Source organism: Malurus melanocephalus, unplaced genomic scaffold, assembly GCF_030028575.1.
Source record: "Malurus melanocephalus ecotype Western Australia unplaced genomic scaffold, MMel_1.1 scaffold_524, whole genome shotgun sequence".
NCBI classification, from domain to species: domain Eukaryota; kingdom Metazoa; phylum Chordata; class Aves; order Passeriformes; family Maluridae; genus Malurus; species Malurus melanocephalus.
Window position 1 is genome coordinate 212383 of NW_026623756.1, and position 18893 is coordinate 231275.

An 18893-nucleotide genomic window follows, 5' to 3' on the forward strand; every position below is an offset into this window, starting at 1 on the left:
TGCGGGACAGCGAGGAGCAGCGGCAGCGATCGCGCCGCGCAGGAGCTGAGCCGGCAGACGGGACAGCACCGGCGGGCTGCGCGCAGCATTAACGGGGARCTGCGAGCGCTCCCGCCGCTGCTCGGGCGATTCGAGCAGTTCGAGCCGCCTCTCCACCTCCCTTTAAAGCGCTCAAGGGCTCCCGGCCCTGAGGCAGCACAGCCCCAGCAATGCCGGCTCCCGCCGCTCGCTGGGCGCTCAGTTCGCTCCTGTGCGCGGTCCCTGCGAGCKGTCCGGGAACAGGACACTGCACGGGGCCGCCGGGATCCCCCGGGAACACTGAAAGTCCCCAGCAACTGCGTATTTGCTTGCTGAGTTCAGCTAACTGAGATCTCAGAGGACTGGAATGTGCAAATACTCTCCAGGGAAGATGGATTAGAGGGCGAGATACCCACAGCAGTCAGAGGCCCTGATAAACACAAACGTGGAGTTCTACAATGGATCAACCCACTATCGCTGCAAAAATTTAACTCTGGCCCCTGATAAGAGGAATGGTTCTTCAGAAGACTTAAGAACACACAAAACTATTACAAAACGCTGCTGCCATGCTGGCAGTTATTCCRAAGATAGGCAAGCTCAGGGTTTTACTCCATTTTGTACGAAAACTCCCTAATGTTGGCTCTCCCATGTGATGACAGAGTTTTTAGGCAAACCATGGGTAGTTTTCTTTGAAGAGAGGAAGTCATAGATGTTGTGTTTCCAGCATCTATACAACTTAATCCCAGGCACAATAAAGGGACAAACCAAATGATTTACAGTTTTATATGAGGATTATTCCCTCAGGCTGATGAATAATACCTTTTCACTTCCCAGCAGTTTCTCTAAACTGTGTTAGTTAAGCCTGTCTCCGCGCTACTTAGAGTTTGCAAAGCSTCGTTGCTCCAGAGGAATCTGACCTCCCTGTGGATTACAGGAGGGCCTTGGGGAAGACTAGCTTTCAGCACTTCTTGAACCACTTCAGCCCAATGTCCCTCTGCTGTCTCTGCACTCTGCTTGGAGCTGTRGGCCAGCCAGTCCTGCTCCCAGTTCTAGGAAGGACCAGGGACTAACCTCTGGGTGGAACAGGAGCCTTCCTGAGCCAGGGAGGGAAAAGGGGCTTCATGCAAAATAGCCATTCAGAGATTGGTGTTTTCTTCTCTGGCATTGCACCCACAGATTTTTTGTGAGGGTTTGGGAAGGAGAAGAAGCTAGAGGGTTGGTGTGGCTTACTGAAATAATTAATTCTCGAGCAAGAGTAAGAGTTGGCTTGCATCTGCACTATTTAATATTAAAACTGGCATAATTTTCTCCTGCACCAGAAGAGTAATACCTTCCSTCACTCTTTGCACCTGACTATTTTCAAAAGCTGGAGTGGCTGAGCAAGCTGCACTCTTGCTGTMCTGCAGGGCCCCTTCCAGTGACTCCATGCCAACAGAGGTGAGATGCTCCACCCAGAGCAGTGGTAGGAGCCAGGGGCAAATCTGCACATCTCAACCTATAGATAGCAGCCTGCTGAGTGTCYGTATCTAAACCGAGTCTGTCTGTTCCTTGCAGCCATGTCTGTTCATGCCAGCATGTGCCTTGGGGCTGCCTGGCTTCAGCAAAGGGAGGTTCAGCTGCAGCAAGTCCCTCGGGGGATCCTAGCAGCAAGCTGGGACCTCTGCTAATTCTCAGTCTTGCAGCAGCCTCGAGGGAATCCTTTGCCAAAGCTGTGGTTTTGGGCAGTGGAAAATCCTTGTTTAAGGGTGAGGAAGTGAGCAAGAGTGGCTCACCAGGCAGCTGAGCACCAGGACTCAGCCATCGGGGCAAACAGCCAAAACCCCACGTTCTTGTGCGATAGATGAAAAATGCTGGGAACTTGGAGTGGCTGGAGTATGTGACGTGCCTCACTGCTATTTGAGCGTGAAGGTTTTGGTTCCTCTGCCTCCCAGAGGCTGAAGTTTCCCATGGGTCTCATACTTGATSTCAGTGTGTAATGCTGCAAAAGGGGGAGAGATGAAGGCTGCTCCTCCCCCGCACTAGTGCTGTTGTAGAGTATCAGGATTTATACAAACATGCAGAGGGAGGAAAGAAATCAGTAGTCTGTTTCCCTGTGAGGACTTATACATGTGGGCCTTAAGCAAGAGGAAGCTGACTTTAATCCCTGGAAGTCACAGAAATAGCAAACTGTCCCACCTCCATGTCATTCCAGAAGTTGTTAAGCTTCCGCTTCCACATACCTCAGTACACCAATAAAGAGTAGTTTTCCATATCTCTGCTTGTTTTCCTTTAGCTGCACTGATGAGGAATATTCATTTCCTGCTCCACTTTGGCAAAGTAACTTTTAAAATCTTAATGAGGATAATGTGACAAAACCTGTTGCTGTGTGTATTTTCAGCAGAACCAGGYGATCCTGTTAATAGGTGTAGTCTGAGCAAGATCCTGCAGAAATGAAACACAGTATCTTTTATTTATGCAGCTTAACACTCAACTGACTTACTGCTCYAGCAATACACTGAATACCCTCTATCATKATTTATTMCTGGTCTTGGTTCTGTTCCTGTTTTCTGTCTAATCTTTCTACTGTTTTGCTTGATTTACCCCAGTGAATCATCAGACAGTTTCCATTATTAAAAAAAATCAATTACTTTGATGTACACTGGGCAGCATAAGCAGGCATTTTGGATGGCAGATCGTGGCAATAATGAATGCCTGAGCTGAAAATAGCTTACTACAGACTGCTGGGATCCAACCACTTTTCCTCCTGCTCCAGAAAGAGAGGTGTGTACCATGAGACTCTCAATTACCACCCCTCGTTTCTGAGCAGGGCASCCAGTGGGCAGCAACCCCCTCCTCGTGCTTTAATCTTCACCAAAGGGAAAGCAACTTCTAAAAATATGGGAAAAGACTCCTAATTTAAGCCCTCTGGGGAAGTTGCTGCAAACTTCAGAACTCCACACAGCCTTTAAGGAAGGCCAGACAGCATCTTGAAACACACCCTAAATCAGATTRTGATGACAACCAAAGGAGCAGTGATTTCTGTTCCTGATATGCAGAGATTAAAAAGACCTATGGTTTATTCTGAAAATCCAAAGGACCAGACTCATTCCTTATGTTGGTCTAATGAGGTCAGAGGAGCAATAGCAGTGAGGAGGACACCCTGCCAACTACTAAATGCAGCTTCTGAGCTATAAGCTTAACTAGATGTGTAATTAGTTGCAGGATGCATAATAAATGGAGACTGCCAGGCTTGACAGGACTAATGTTACTGCTACCAGCTGTGTTTTGGCTTGTGGGCTTACAGGGGGAGGTAATTCTGTCTCTTGGCCCATTTGCTCAGTACGTGTGAGCTGCTGTCTGCTTGTGTTCAAAGGAACTCCACTTCTCAGACAAGTCTTTACATTTCCTGTGATGGTTCCTTGTAGGCAGAGTTGTGCAGGTTTTTATTTAACTCCTCTGAAATTTCAGGACTTGCATTCTCCACCACACAGCCCTGTAGTCCTTTGCTTCATCATGCAAAACCAGGCTTCCCTTCATCTGTGAGCAGCAGTATCCCTAAGAGGAGACGTGTAAAACCAAAGTTACCAGCTTCTCTGTGAGTAACAACTCTTGAAAAATTCCCAACTCCAAGCGTATGTTCTTGTCCCCACCAACTGCAACAAGAAGATGAGAATCTTCTAAAAGGCTTGAAATTAAATTGCTCGATTTCCTGTAAGCCATTCAGCTTCACAGTCACCAGCAGTCCCAGAAATGGAGAATGGCTCCTTGCAAAGGCTTGGTTGTGTGTCACAGGGCCAAGAATCTTAAATCCAGTAAACTCTGTGTTATCTTCACCCTGACTTGGTACTGCACATGCCTTTCCAAGGCCATGCACTCCTTGCCTGTCTGCAGGGTGATGACACCAGCTCTGGGATGTGTTTTGTTCAATTTCTCCCTTCTTAGAAAGTGTCCCATCTGTGGGAGAAGGGGTGCTTTCTGATTTYACTTGGATAACTTGGAGAAGAGCCAGGGCTTTGTCTTTTCCTGGAAATATAGCTGCAGGAAGAATGAATCACTGGGTTGAACCTGTATAACCAACTGAAAACAAAAGCTCAGACTTCTGTGTCTCACTTGCAAATAATGGGGGGAAAAATAGGCATCCTGTTTTGAAAATCACTACCAGCTGACAGGACAAAAACGTTGCATGTGTGATGTCCTTTGAAGATGACAAGTAACACAAGACTAAAGCCATTTAGGGAAAAAAGCCTGAAGCAAAACAGTAGTTAGGGAAATAGAATATTCCAATGTTTGTGGTAGAAAAGTAACCAGTGAGGTTATTCAGAACACACAAGGTAGATTTTTAGTAGCCCTAAAGTTTCACACACTGTTAAATCTCCTGTACTATCTTGGCTAGCAGGCAATACAAGCAAACCAGGGCTGGGGAGCTTGTGTTTCATAGCATAAGGACAGACTGCAGTGCTGCTGTCATTGATTAAATCCCTCCTTTTGCCTTTGCTGCAATCTAAGATGTCATTACAGGCAATGCAGAATCTGCTTGGCTGGCATGCGAGCATCTGGATCACTGCAGGGATACCAACAGCACAAGCATGTAAGAATAAATCATTCTTTATCTTAGCTTCTCTTTTCTGCTCCTACCTATGTTTTGTCTTAAGATAAAACAAAACCAGCTTGACAGTTACCAAAGACTAAGTTAGAGTTAATGGAGGCTTAGTACCTGAGAGGAAAATTCAAGATGTGCTGGATCTAAGATGGAGGCCTGCAAAACTGTACCTTGGGCTGGAAGAATCACCACTTTATCACGTATTAAAAATAGCTGTTACTGCAGGTCATGGATACAAATTTCTTACGTGGAAAAGGAAAAGGCTTTCCAGTATTTTAACACAAACATTAACATGAATAGTGAGTTTATTCAGAAAAGTTTAACTGTGCACGTGTAAGTCCTAAAGCAAGTTTGTTTAGGGTAAACTTCTGCAGCTATAATTCCAACTCTGGTCCACCAAAGCCTGGAAGGTGGTGCTAAGGGGTCCTCCCTGTTAGTTTTAAGGTACCTGAAGTTGCTTAGRCTCAACTCTTCCATCTTCTCCATTGTCTGATGGATTTTCCTTCCAAGAACTCAAGAAGAGAAACATTGACAATACCATTAGAAATAACACTAAACTGYCCACATTTTTCATATGCTTGGATTCTTCATTCTTTTAAAAGGGTAACATCTGCACTGAGGCAGATGCCTTTGCATCTATATGAATGCTATACCTGTTGTCTGCCTGTCCATGTAATTGTTTTCRTTTAAAATTAGTTGTTGTTAACTAGTTTTAAGTTAATAGTGTATTGTTTGCACTGTAATTTCCTCTCCAGTGGTTGGTTGTGAAGAAGAACTTCAGTTTGCTTTTTGYTCTTTAATTAAAACTTCAGAACAAGATCAGCTTTCAAACCTGCAAGGCCTTTGACAGCTCACTCACGTAATTCTACTAAAAGCTAAGTGATCTTTCTGTAACAAGACACTTTCATTATCAAGATGCAGTGTTGAAGGCATGAATGTAATATTACTGATGGGAACAATTCCCTCTTCAGTGGTTCCAGAAACTTCCTGTGTTTCAGCTCAAACACTTAAGAAATTATACATCTTCATATTTTTGATCATTACTTCCACTGTTTTAATGTAACTGTGTGTAAAAGAAATTACATGCTAGATCAGATAATGCATTTATTTCAATATTTCACWTTTTTTTGCAAGGACATTGCAGAAGCAGCAAGTTGTAACATCTACTGATAACCAMCAGTTTCTGCAGAAACCTAAGTTTTTATTTTTAATTCACCCCATCGGTTTCAAAGATGATCCAAATCACTTCAAGCTGAGGCTGTCTTGATTCTGCAACTGCAAGCTGTCATCAACCAAATGAATCTCTGCTTTATTGCCTTTGTATTTAACACTGAGTGATTCTCCACCCCATCTATTTTACTGGTGGAGAATCTGGAAGATTCTTCTACTGGTGAAGATGAAAATGTAAGACTTGTTAAATCATTTCAGTGCTAGTCATTTGAATGGCCCCTTACAGTGATCTTTAGGGAGAAAGACCACTTTCTTCTGAGTTTTCCTTCAAGCTTTAGGAAAGTTTTCCTTCAAGCTTTTTTGTGTTAGCTGTTGTTCATTTGATTGATGAAAGCTCTTAGCAAAACAGATATTTGTCCAAACTTTATTTCCAAGACAATTTTCATATTTCAGTGGAATGATGACCGGAAGTAGCGGCTGTTTATTTTGGGAGGAAAGGCTTAAACCAGAAGTTTCCACACAAATGTAGAACAGAACCATTTGGAATAAGGCRTTGCTGTCAGAGGGTTATCAACAACACAGGTTTCTAGATAGAGTTTTAAAAAAAATCAGATTGTTTCTATTTATACCTGCCTTTGCCTTGGTAACCAGAGCCTGTGTGAGGGATGCAGTATTTTCCCATCATGGATGGCTCATCCATGCGCAGAAATGCAGTGCATCCAGTGTCTGCAGAAATATCACAAGAACTGTCASATTCATTTCTAAGAGAGGATTTTACATGCTAAGCAGCAAAGACAAGATTTCAGATAGAGAGTTATATTAGTATAGATTCAAAATAATTTGTACTAATTTATATCTCACCTAGTTTGTTCTTTGATCTTCTAAGTATTACAAGGACCATTGCACTTAAACACTGTTTCTTAATTACCCCGAGCAGCTTACCCAAATCCGAGGTGGCAGGATTTACTCATAATTGGCTACATTATGCCTGCTCTATCATGTAGTTGAATGAGGTAAGAATGGACTTAAATCTGTGTTTCTTCGTACTTTGAATCATTCTTGCTTACTTTAAAATCAGCTGTTTCCTACTTTGCAAGATTACCTGCAGCTCAAGCGTCCTTACAGCCCTCTGCAGTGCTCAAAAACTACACCAAGCTAYGTCCTTACCATTTCACTGTGCTGAGCTTTAGCCCTGCTGGGAAAAAAGCATTTCAACTCTGGGCATCTGTTTTAGCTGTGTCTTGGTTTGAAAGRCAGATGTTTGCCAATGAAGGCAGGGACCCCCCCACCTTGGAGTGGTGGATATGACCCCCCCCTTCCCACCGAATTATTGTAGCTTTGAAAATCAGGGGCTTTCAGGCAAGAATATGGGTAAAAGGGAATAACAGTTTTTACTAATATGTATAACAAGGTGAAACAAGTAACAACAACGATAGCAACAACCAACCCAGCCACAAACCCAGTGACAGCCTCACACAGAGACACACACACCCTCCCCTTTGGTGCAGTTCCAGTCCCAGYCAGCAGGGGCGCTGTTGGCTCCCGGCCGGGCAGGGCGGGTGCGATGATTCCCCGGTGGCTGCAGGGGGCGCTGTGGGCGGGTCCCGGCTGGTTCAGATCTCCCGCGTGGCCAATGGCGGATACAAACCGGCAGAGATGGATGGGGAAAAGTTCCTCTGCAAACTCACAGCGGAAAATGATGATCCCAATGCTCCCTCTGGACAGCAAGAAACCCCAGAACGGCCAGTTGAGCAAAGAGACGAGCAGAATCCCGCAACTGCAGATGGGATGCAGCAGAACTCAACCACTACAGCTGGAATCTCAGGGGTCCCTGGCAAGGCAGAGGGGCAGAAGATCACAGTGCAGCAAACAGGAACCAACGAACAGAGACGCTGGGCTCTGCAGAAAAGAGCCGGCAAGCTCTCCCCAACAGGCAGCAGGTTGACCTCCTCCTCTGAGCCAAGCAGGGCAGGAAGTGAAGTTACCCCCCCCCGCCACACATACACACACACACCCCTTCCCCAAGCCCAAAAACTCCTGCGAGAACTTCCCTCTCTCCCAAACAGAGGAAAAAAAACAACCAAAAACCTGCCAGGCAGCAGGAGTGGTCAGCAAGATCGTTTGGGTGGAGCATAGGTTTCACTGTCTTCCCCAATCACCGAGCCATCAAAAGGATGACCTGGCAATCAGTGTATCCCAGCAACAACATGGGAAAGAAAAAATTCCCCAAGAAAGGAAACAAAAGGAGAAACCTTAACCCACAACAAGGTGTAATTCTGTATTGTTGCRTTTTCCTTATCCTTTTACTGTCAGGAAAGATAGAAGAAACCAAATGTCTCTCTCTGCCACTATAATACCCAGGTACTCCATCTTCTTAGAAAATGGATATGGAAAGGGGAAGAGAAGGTAAATATYGGTTTAGAAGGAATATGGGGAATCAGGGCCCTTACTAACCTTGTAGTGGACTTGCTTCTCTTTTGATAGCCTCACTGTACAGTTATGATCCAGAAAGTAATTTCTGATCTCCTGTCTAAGGGTCACAAAGTCAGTGCCAGAGCAACTTTATCAGGGAAGGAGGGTAAATACTTCTGGGAAGCAGGGCAGAAATGGTAGAGAACCTGCTGCGCTCCAGAGATATTCAGGGATATCTGACTAACCAAGTCACATTATTGGGATAAAAGCACTCACTGCATTGTCATCTTTGGAACAATACATTTTCACATGCAGCCTTTTTTTACTCTAGTTGCTATTCAGCCAGACACTTGGTTTTATGAAATACTGCAGGGGAAGAAGGAGGGGCCACGAAGGAGGCATTGGGAGCACTGGAGCCCTGCCACACTCGGTCACATTTTGGTTGAAGAACCGAGGGTTGGCATGCAGCGCAGTAGATGGAGGTGAAAGCTTTATGCCATTAAGGAGTTTCCCTCTATTTGCCTGATGGTGTAGTTTAGGCACAGTGTAGATGACTCAAAAAATCATTCAAACAGGATCCTCATTTCAAGTCTAATCACTCTCAYTGCTTTTCCCACACTGCCTATATAAATAATTAAAAAATAATCAAGATAATAGCACAAGCAATTTCAAACTCTCAAAAGCAGGAACAGTGGCAAGGGACCAGCACTTTAGGACACAAAACCACAGAAAGCTGATTCATCACACCTGTTCTGGCATGTTTATGGGGAGAAGTCTGAGTTGCCRTAAGACAAGCRTGGACTGGTTTGGGGCAACTGAAATTTTGGGTTYCATTCTTCTACAGTAGCAGAACCCTAAAAGCAAGCTTTACTTTCTGCTACCCCTGTGCAACCTGTAATTATCCTCCACAGAGGTTTTAATGAATCTTGACCCACYGTTGAAATGGACAGTTTTTAGGTGTAACCGCGTTTGCCTTTGTCTCCAGACAGATTTGCTGGTCCCTGTGGGAAAGCTTTGATGTGGCATTGCCACATCCCGGTGGTGTCACCGGGAGCTGTCAGGGCACAGAGCCACTAGAGATGGGCAGAGRAGATGTGTCCCCTGCCCCTCTCAGGGGCTGAAGAGGGTGGCTGCAGGCACTGCCTCCAGGTAGCCAGAGCATGAATGCTGCCAGGACACTTCCCCGGCTCTCCCATGGCCTTTACGAGTCTTTGGAGCTAGTTCAGGGAACACTGTGTTGTTTTGCCAGACAAGAGATTAAACTGAGCCAAAGGTGARGAGCAGCCCATAGTCAAACAGTGCCGGGGAGCGCTTCCCCCACRCCGGCAGCCGAGAGCAGTTGTGGCTGTGCTGCCTGGTCAATGCTCCACTGAGAGAGATGCACAAGAACCATTGTTGTGCTTCTGCGCTGTTTACCCAGCGACTGAGGGGCCGCTTCCAGCCTGTGATGAGAGATAATGCTCACCGTGCCAGCAATGCTGGGCTGGACAAAGGCCTTTCCTGGGCACTGACTTCAAAAACCCCCCGAGGCAAAAGCCAGAGGCTGGCACCACGGGGACAGCTTACAATGTCTCACAGGGTGCGGAACCGTCTCCCSGTACCTTTTCGGGTGGCAGTGGCTGTGAGCAGGAGAGGAACCCCTCCGGGTCCATCGGCAGCGTGTGGCCCCTCCCCGCGGGCCGCCCCGGGACCCTCCCGGCTCCGGGCGTGGGCACGGCCCTTCCCCTTCCCCTTCTCCGCGGTGCCGGCCCCGAGCAGCCTCGCCTGCCGCTTGGGCCCCGCTCCCGCCGCTCCGGGGCCCTGCCAGCCCAGCCCAGCCCAGCCCGGCCCAGCCCAGCGCAGCCGGGCTGTGACCGCCCCGCCTGGGCCGCTGAGTCGGGCGGTGCGGAGAGGCCGGGCCGGGTTCCGCGCAGGCTCCCGGGGCTGTGGCGCGGGCGGAGCGGGTGGGCCGGGCCGGGGCCGGGTCTGTCTCCGTCTCCGCGGCGGGCTCGGGGCAGCGCGGATCTCGAGCAGGGCCCAAGCGGCGGCCGAGGCCGCGGTGCCGGCGGCGGGATGGCCYTGGTGCCCTACGAGGAGGGAGGCGGCTGGGCAGCGCGGCACCTGCACAGCTCTTCGGCCACTTTCCACTTCGCCAGCCGCACCATCCGTCTCCAGCAGGACTGGCGGCGGCTCGGCGTGGCGGCCGTGGTCTGGGACCCGGTAGGTGTTCGTGGCAAAGCGGAGCTTTTCTGCCCTCGGTGACTTCCTGTGGCTCTTGCCGAGTTTTCAAATTCACCGTAGAAAATTATTTAACGTTGAACTGTAAAGGGAAGGCTTTTAATTTTTTTTTATGTTAGGTAAAAGAAAATGTTAAACTCTGCTTTATCTTTCCCTCTTCCCTCATAAGAGATCCTGCAGGACTGCAAAGGAAACCCACCTAAGCCCTGAACGACCAGTGTCCTACACAGGAAATATTCTGGATAACTCTCACCTATTTCTTCACAGTGGCTGGTGATGTTAGCTGGGCAYCCTTCAGAGCACAGCACGGATTCTACTGCTTGTAGCTTCAAGCAAGACTGGCGATAGACTTTATCTTGGSTATAAGAGCCATCCAAAACAGAGGGCATTGTGGCAGGTCCAAGCTCACAGCATCACTGTACGAATCCAAGGGCTTCCCATTGGGTTGGATCTTAGTCCACGCACAATTTGCACYTTTTTCTCTAGTTTAAAAGAACAAGCGTAGCATTTTTAACAAACCTCTTAAATGAATTGGTATACAGGGCTGCTGATCTTTCCAGACATCAGCTTTGACAGAAYTTGCCATGGGGAGAGGTCCCTACCAAGATCTATGTAACATATAACACGCTAGATACAACCAGCTAGAAGTATTATTACTTTACTTTCCCCTTGTCCTTCCTGACAGTATGCCAGTGGTGTGCGGAAACCTTTTGAAATACCATACAAGATCCTATGGAACCTTATTCTGGACTTCTGCAATACTGTRTTCATTCACTAGTGTTTGACAATCCCTCAGTTTTTCCTTTCCAAGTACAATTCTTTCTACCTCCTGTTATGTTTGGGCATTCATGGAGCAGTTACCACATCTAAGTTGTAACCTCTGTGGTTCTTCTTTCTTCTTGTAAGGAAGTAAGAGTCTTCCATAAAATGCATAAAAAGATTACATGTGCACACAGGAGGCAGAAAAGGGCTGAACAAAGACGTGCTGCAGACCTGAAGCACCTGACCCTCCCCATAACCTTCTCTCTCAGGTTAAACCAGAAACCCTGTGTTCAGTRTGACTGAAATGAGCCCTGTGCTTAATTGCCCTTGTCTCTTGGCTTAGGCTGTTGTCCTGTGTGCTTATCTGGAGATGGAAGGCATTGATCTCAGGGATCGGTCTGTGATTGAGCTGGGAGCTGGAACTGGATTACTGGGAATAGTGGTCACRTTACTAGGTAAGGGCTTATTTGCTGTCTTGTTTAAAGCTATTTGCAACTGTAGTAGAACTAGTACTTGTACACGTACATGCCTGGTATGGAAGCGAACCCCAAAGCTGCATTTGTGAACTKTGATGGTTCTTTCCTGAGTCATCTTCCTTCCCTGTTAGCCTCAAGAGCCTGCTGTGATATTTGTTGCTGTGATGGTACCACTGCAGTTTACTTTATGGCAGGACCCTGTTACCATGGCAGGCACTCAGCAGCATTCAKCTCTGCAGCTATTCCCCCCAGGGAACAAGTGCTGTGCTTTCCATCTTCCACTTGTCCTTGGATGCAGATAAAGCTACAGACAGAAACCACTCTCTGGCTTGTATAAGCCTTGCATTAGCCTGGCTTGCAGACAGAGAAGCCAGGGCCTGGAGAAATGATCTGCCAGTGATCTGTCTGTGGCTTAAGCAGCAACTGTGTACTATGTTAAATTTATGCTACCTCTGTCAGGTTAGCTTTGTAATTCAAAGCTGTAGTGGCTGTGAAAAGTGCCTATTGGAATAATAGAAACAAAACAATTCAACAAAATAGTCATTCCATGCAAAATCACACAGGCATAACTTTTGTCTGACCTGTAAAAGAGGCTTTCTAGCTGCCTCTCTGCTACAGAAAAATAAGGAATTGGGAAAGATTAATTGTAACAGCCCCTGTAACTTACTCTTTTATCACATATGGAAAGGCCAAAACTAACTCCTTGACTTTTATGCATTAAGAAAGAGCAGCAGAAAACATTTTTTTCCCTACCAAACTTAATCTTCACGCAGAGGACACTGTATATTTTTAAGTTACCGATGAAGGTAGAATGTCTGTACACAGGGTTTTGCTTGCTATGTTTATTTGTTTGTTTGTTTTTAATCAGGCAGCTCAGGGGAGCTGTTAATGTTTAACAGAAGCTAAGGAGCTTGCTGGAGTTGGAGCTGTATTGAGGGTCATGGACTGTTGGTGTGAGCCATGTCCTCCTGTCCCCTCAGGTGCCCGTGTTACCATCACAGACAGGGCRGCAGCACTGGAGTTCCTGGCGTCAAACGTGCAGGCAAACTTGCCCCCTGAACTGCGTCTCAGAGCCGTGGTGAAGGAGCTGACGTGGGGAAAAGACCTGGATAACTTCCCTCCAGGAGCATTTGACTTCGTCCTGGGTGCAGACATTGTTTATCTGGAAGAAACATTTCCAGAACTGCTTCAGACACTGGAGCATCTGTGCTCAGAGCAAACGGTGATTCTTCTTTCCTGTCGTATCCGCTAYGAACGGGATCTCAGATTCTTGAAGATGCTGAGAGAGCGTTTCTCTGTACATGAAGTCCATTATGATTCCAGTAAGGATGTTCATATCTACAAAGCACAGAGAGGTAGTTGCAAGGATGAATTTTGACTCTATGCTTGGTTAAGAAGCCACTGTTACTGTTCGATTCTCCCCTTTGTTTCTACTCAATCCACTTTGTTCGTAAGCATGAAGTTGCAGTTGTGTTATTTCACTGGCTTCTTTTTCTGATGGTCTGGTCTGATCACATTCTGATAGAGCAAGGATTGTACTTCTGTTCTACATATTGAACCTCTACTTCATTTCTGAATAGAGTTGTATAGGGTGTTCCACTGTTTTGATCAAATGTATCAAATATTTGAAACCAATTTAAGTTACAGAAATTTCCAGCATTGAAATTGTTATATCAAAAGGTCTGTTGTTTGAAATCAAACCACAATTTACTTCAGGGGGAAACTTAAATAGATTACAGTGGGGTTTTTTCTCTTCATCACTTCTTTAACTCTTGAAAAGTAAGAGTGGATGAAATAAAAGCTAATGCTCCAGCTCTAAATGCTTTAACTCTTCAGGACTTCTGCATCTTAGAAGTTGTGATAAAAGAAACCACTTAAAGGGCGAAAAGAAACAAAAGCAGATGCTATAAAGTTGTTCTATTGCTGTCACTGCTGCATTGAAGAGGCACAGTGAAAAAGATCTGGAGAGGCACTGGGAATAGAGATTGCAGAGTAATCCAGCTTAGAAATCAATGGTATTTTTGCCTGACTTGCAAACGTGTGGGCTACACTGCAGTACGAAGCAGTTGTGGTTCATGAGTTGTCCCTAACAAGTGTCCCTCACACAGATAAGGCTCCTTGGAGGAGATATACATGCACATGTGCCAGCCAGGAAAGTGCAACAAGGAGACTGAAWCTGTTCTTAAAATATCAAATCAGTCCTTGACTCTCAAAGTACCACTAGATAATGTTCTACTTTGTGCCTTTGTTTGTCCTCTGTCTGTCTCAGAGCTGTTATTTAGGGAAGGAGGGTGCTCTGTAAAGTCATTGTAGCAGGGGAAGTATTTACTCTTGCATRCTTGGGACCTTGGGGCAGTGTCTAGATTTCAGTGTGCTTAGAGTGCACAATGGTAGTTAAGACACTGCTCTAAATGACAAATCTTATACCTTGAGCTTGTAAAACACGTCTRTGTGTTTATCCCACTAGATTCCCAAATCCAATTTGCACCAGCAGCAGACTTCCTTATGTTTCTAGTAGTGGAAGAATGAAACTGATGAAAACAATAGGGTAACAGAAGACAGCTACACCTCTACATGCAGAAATTGCTTTACTACCTCATGCTTTGTGTTGATGTGGACCTTCTTTTGCTTTAACTTTAAACTCAGAAAGTCTCAGGTCAGGCTCAGATTTTGAGCATGTGCATGTGTTTGGCACTGGTAACAGCAAACAGCGGCAGCTGCTTTGGGCCATGGACATTTTAGAACATTTTGTCACTTCTGCCCCCATCATACTTCCTGGCTGGTGGTCCAGAAGTGCTGTGCTGACTGTAGTGTGGAAATTACACATTTATCATTAAGGTTTGTGCTTCATCCCTGGCACATCCTTGMATGTTTTCAGCGAAGCTCCTGGCTTGGCGTAGGCTCAGTCTGGGACTTGCTGCTCTGAAACACTGTAACAGTATCCTCAGAAGCCACATGGTGTCACTAAAACAGTACTTTGGCAGCCGGCTGGGAATTCGCAGCCTGAAACTGAAGTCGGTTCGGGGGAAGACAGCACCTTTAATTGTAAACAGATTGCGAGGTGAGCTCCAACGTGTCAGGTGTAGCTTCATCTGTCCTATCAGCTGGGTGAGCAATGGTTTAAAAGAATTATGATCTCTCCTCCCTCTCTCTGGCTCTTGTTTTCTGAGTGTGGCTGTAAGTTCTCATCTCTCCTCTTCCTTTTCCTCCCCACTGGTGTTTCCTTGTCTCCAAGCTGGTCTGGGATTAGGCATTAGGCTCGTCTGCACCTCAGGCTCCCCCTGGGCAGGAGCTGGCAGAAAGCAGTGCTGGCAGAAAGCTGGTGCCTGGGYTTGTGAGTGCCCAGCAGAACTTTTCTGTGGGAAAAGCCTGGCAGTGCTCGGCCCTCACAAGAGGCTGGAGCTTGCAGTACTGACAGCCATAGCAGCTTGCACTGTTGCCATAGCAGGAACATGCTAAAAAGCTTGCTTAAATAACACAGAATAAAGCCTGGTACAGCAACTGACACACTTCCAAGAAGGGGGTTTCACCCCAGGCCTTGCTGTGACAATAGAAACAATTTTGTACTTTGAAAACAAATCAGTTTAATTCTATMTCTAATTGCTTAGTTAAGTTTTCAGTGTCAGATTTCCCACTGCTGCTGTTACAGTCCMCAGCCATCCTGCCGGAGCAGGCATGTGCCAATAGAGACCAGGCTTAGCTGCTTTTGCTGTGCTGCTGTAACACAGCAGCTGGATGATAACCCAAAGGAGTATGTTTGAAGGCTGAAGTGATGCTACTGCCCAAAAAGAATGGTGGAGAAAAGCAGCAGATGGCACTGGCMACTCAGGTGAGTGCCTTGCCCCTGACCTGCCGAGCTGAGCTCTTGGTGGTCCCTCCCCAGCACAGCAAGTGGCACCCCGAAGGGGATGCCTTCTCCTCTGACTGCTACTGGGGTGCAGGTCCTGTTAGATTTAGGAGACCAGATCCAGGAATGCTGCAGTTAGGCTACAACATGTGCATGTCAGTTGTGGTTGCACTTAAAGCTGCAGYGTGTAGGGGCAGGATCAGCTTTGAGAATGTAACTCACTGAAACCCGCAGGCCATTCCCCCTGGGCAGTGCTGACAGGATGAGAGCACTCAGGACCTTCTGTTGGCGCACAAGTTTTTGGCATTTCCATCACACTTACCTTCAGGGAGAGGTTGGGAGCAAGTCAGGCCACCAGTGAATCACGCCAGAGGAGGACAGTGGAGGACAGAAACAATAGATGTCACTGCTGGCAAGTGAACACAGAGAACAACCCTCTGGAGAGACACCTGCAAACTCTGGGGTCCCGCCCCACAGGTCCTGAAGCAGTATGATACATGGAACACCTCAGCAGCTGTTCAGCCATTATACTGAGACCTTGCCCATGCACCTTCTGTCACCCTGTTCATCCCAGCACTAGAGAATCCCACTCTCCTTCAGGTGGTTCCATTGCACTGGTTCTGTTTTATGACAGATAATCTGAGCTCATCTGTAGGAAGGATGTGTTTGGGCACGGTTCCAGAGTAGTGGGGCAATACACAAAGGGTCTCTTGAGAAATTTACTCACCCTAGGCAGTGGTTCAAGCCACAGAAAAGTGACCAGGTAAGACAAGACCTGCTGTAAGACTCAGAAACTATCCCTGAAACATGCCATTTTGCAAGGGAAAAAACTTTTCCAAAATAGCCATTGCAACTAAGGTGATGTTTGATTGATATCAAGATACACAGAATGAGCTCAGCTCTGCATGTTATTTATGGACTAAGAGCTTCAAGGTGCAGCAGTGTCAGAAGAGTCAGGTCTCACTAGCTGACTGCACAGGGATCTGTGTTACCCAGTTCTTATCAGCGCAAAATTCAAGCCAAACGACATTTTTATATCTCAGGGACTAACCCCTGTTTGGGATTCTCCCTCATTACCGTAGATTTTTCTAAGCAAGAATGTGAATGGCATTAAGAAAACTACAAAATCCCAGCTGTAATGAGATGACCTTACTGCTTCCCCTTGATTTCACTGGAGGTGTGTTTACCTCAGCGCTGAATTTGTTCTCCTGGCTTTCATCCCAGTGTTTGGATACAGCCTCCCAGATTACATAATAGGGCTGTGATCCTCTCAAATGCTGCCTTCTGTTGCTGTTGTTATTAAGATCAGTAGTACATGGTTTACAGGAATGCTTAAGAGTGAGACATGCAGTATATTTAAAGTGTGAAAGGCTTAAGTCTTTCAGACATTATTAAACAACTGCCACCAGAATGAATACTGGAAAGCAGGTTTAAAAACATCTGGAGGAAGAGAAWCTTTGTTTTTCAGGACTTAACCTCTGACTAATCTAATTCAGTTAAGATTAAAAAATCCTTCTCTTTGGGGAAAATACCTCATGAATACTTAGAGCAGGCCACAGATCGAGAGGACACCACAGACTGCTCAAAATATGCCTTTTCCCGTATTCCTCTAGCTACCATTTGCCAATACATTAGTGTAAATGGAAGACCCTGCTCAAAAAAGAGACTTTGTAGAGTTTTTTAAAGCATGTTTATGTGACTGCACATAAATGTAAATGTCTGTGTAAAAAGGGAGTTATGACAGTTTATACCACAAAGGTTACAGTAAGAAAAAGCACTTCTTTATGACAATAATTCACAAATTCACAAGAATCACTTTAATATACAAAGCAATTACTACCATTCTGAAACACAAAGCAGCTAATATGTACATAGTGTTAATAAAATGCATTATAACCCAGTACAATTTTTTTTAAACACAGATAAAGCACAAAAAGAAGTTAAAAAAAAAAAAAAGAACAGAACACCACAGGGATGTTTCTAGATTTTTGGGGAGATGTAAAAAAGAGTTTGTTTTCCCCCAATAATGGATTTTCATTTAGTCTTTTAACTTCTACAAATATGTGGGAGTCAAGCTCAAATACCCTGTTCTGTGCTGACATAGTCTGGGTAAAGAATCAGAAATGCAGATGAGGTGAACATATTCTTTCCAGCTTACACTGCAAAGGGAGAATAATAACCCTTGCCCTGGAAGCTTCCCTGAAAAACATTGTTTCAAAACATTCAAATTATAAATCCAGAGTAAAAACAACTCACTTTTGAGGTGAACAACCAATCTGTGGATAAGTCTGTGGAGGGGTTGGCTGCCAACTAGCACCTCTTCTTGCCCTGTTCCCATCCCAAGAAGTCCATTAGAAGCAGCACAGTTTCAAATTTCACATAAACTTGAAGTTGTATAACTTTTTAAAATTAATGTTTTAATATAAATAAATGTAATTAAACATACAAAAAAAAATGGAGTGGCACCTGGATAAAACACAGCTTGTGGAAAGCACCCAAACAGCCTTAGTTCTTACGAGTGGCCATTTCCAGAGAAGTAACAGGCTCAAGGGCTGTCTTCCCCATGCTCTCACTCAGCTATCCCCTAATTTAGAGAAGTTTGTAGCTGAAGTGAACTGAGTGCCCGAGTCATGAGTGCAGGAACGCCCAGCTTACGGAGTGTGCCAACCATGGGTGATTGCAGCCTGTCCCTGGCCCTTTCCCTGCCAGCACACAGCTCCAGGCACAGCTCAMTGCTCCTGAAAGCAACCCTGAACTCACCCCAGAGCAAGTCACACTCACTGCACCTGCAGTGCCACACAGCAAACAGGGCACTCTCTTCCACTGTGCCATGCAAARCAGCCCAAGCACATCTCTTTGCAGGCCACAGCTTAAATACATTTAACAAACACATTTCAAGGCAAAACACTTGAAATGTAAACCCTTTTYACCACCTGGGTCTGGTCCCTTTTCCCCAAAGATGTTCAAACTTAAGCTGTTTCTATCCACAGACCTGAACCTGTCACAAGCACACAGTGGGTGGATTTCAGCAACTTCTCTTCACCAGTCTGGCTTCTTTCAGACCGACTGAGCTTCAGAATATATTCAGGTTTTTGTAAAATCAGTGTCTTCTACAGCTAGCAAATCACACAGCTCAGGAAATCTAGTTCCCAGGCAGATGACAAAGAACCATCAATGTACTGTATGCTTTTTAAAACCTGCTCATAGTGACAGACTTCAGGGTTAAATTATCATTTCTGCAAAAGAAAGGTTGTTGTGCTTTTCACACAGGGTGACACATTCTCAATGTACCTTTACTTCCTGRTGTCAAATTACTGGAAAGCCTTTCAATTTATTTTCTTGGAATGCAGTTTGTACAATCTGCTGACAAATMTCAAATTAAGAAAAGGGGAATAAAGTGGCTGAAAAATAG

At 45.6% G+C, this 18893-nt stretch overlaps 1 protein-coding gene across 2 annotated transcripts; it reads left to right on the plus strand.

Annotated features, from left to right (window-relative positions):
- The first annotated feature begins 10119 nt into the window (after nucleotides 1–10119).
- Nucleotides 10120–18871, plus strand: METTL21A (methyltransferase 21A, HSPA lysine). Of its 2 annotated transcripts, none has more exons than XM_057381719.1 (3): nucleotides 10120–10378; nucleotides 11502–11613; nucleotides 12615–18871. In XM_057381719.1, the coding sequence occupies exons 1-3, from the start codon at nucleotides 10232–10234 to the stop codon at nucleotides 13010–13012; spliced, it is 657 nt and encodes a 218-aa protein (XP_057237702.1). In that variant the 5' UTR covers nucleotides 10120–10231; the 3' UTR covers nucleotides 13013–18871. The 2 variants fall into 2 exon arrangements, with proteins under 2 accessions (XP_057237702.1, XP_057237701.1); XM_057381718.1 differs by lacking the exon at nucleotides 12615–18871 and adding an exon at nucleotides 12503–12587 and having other exon boundaries at nucleotides 10123–10378.
- The last annotated feature ends 22 nt before the right edge of the window (nucleotides 18872–18893 follow it).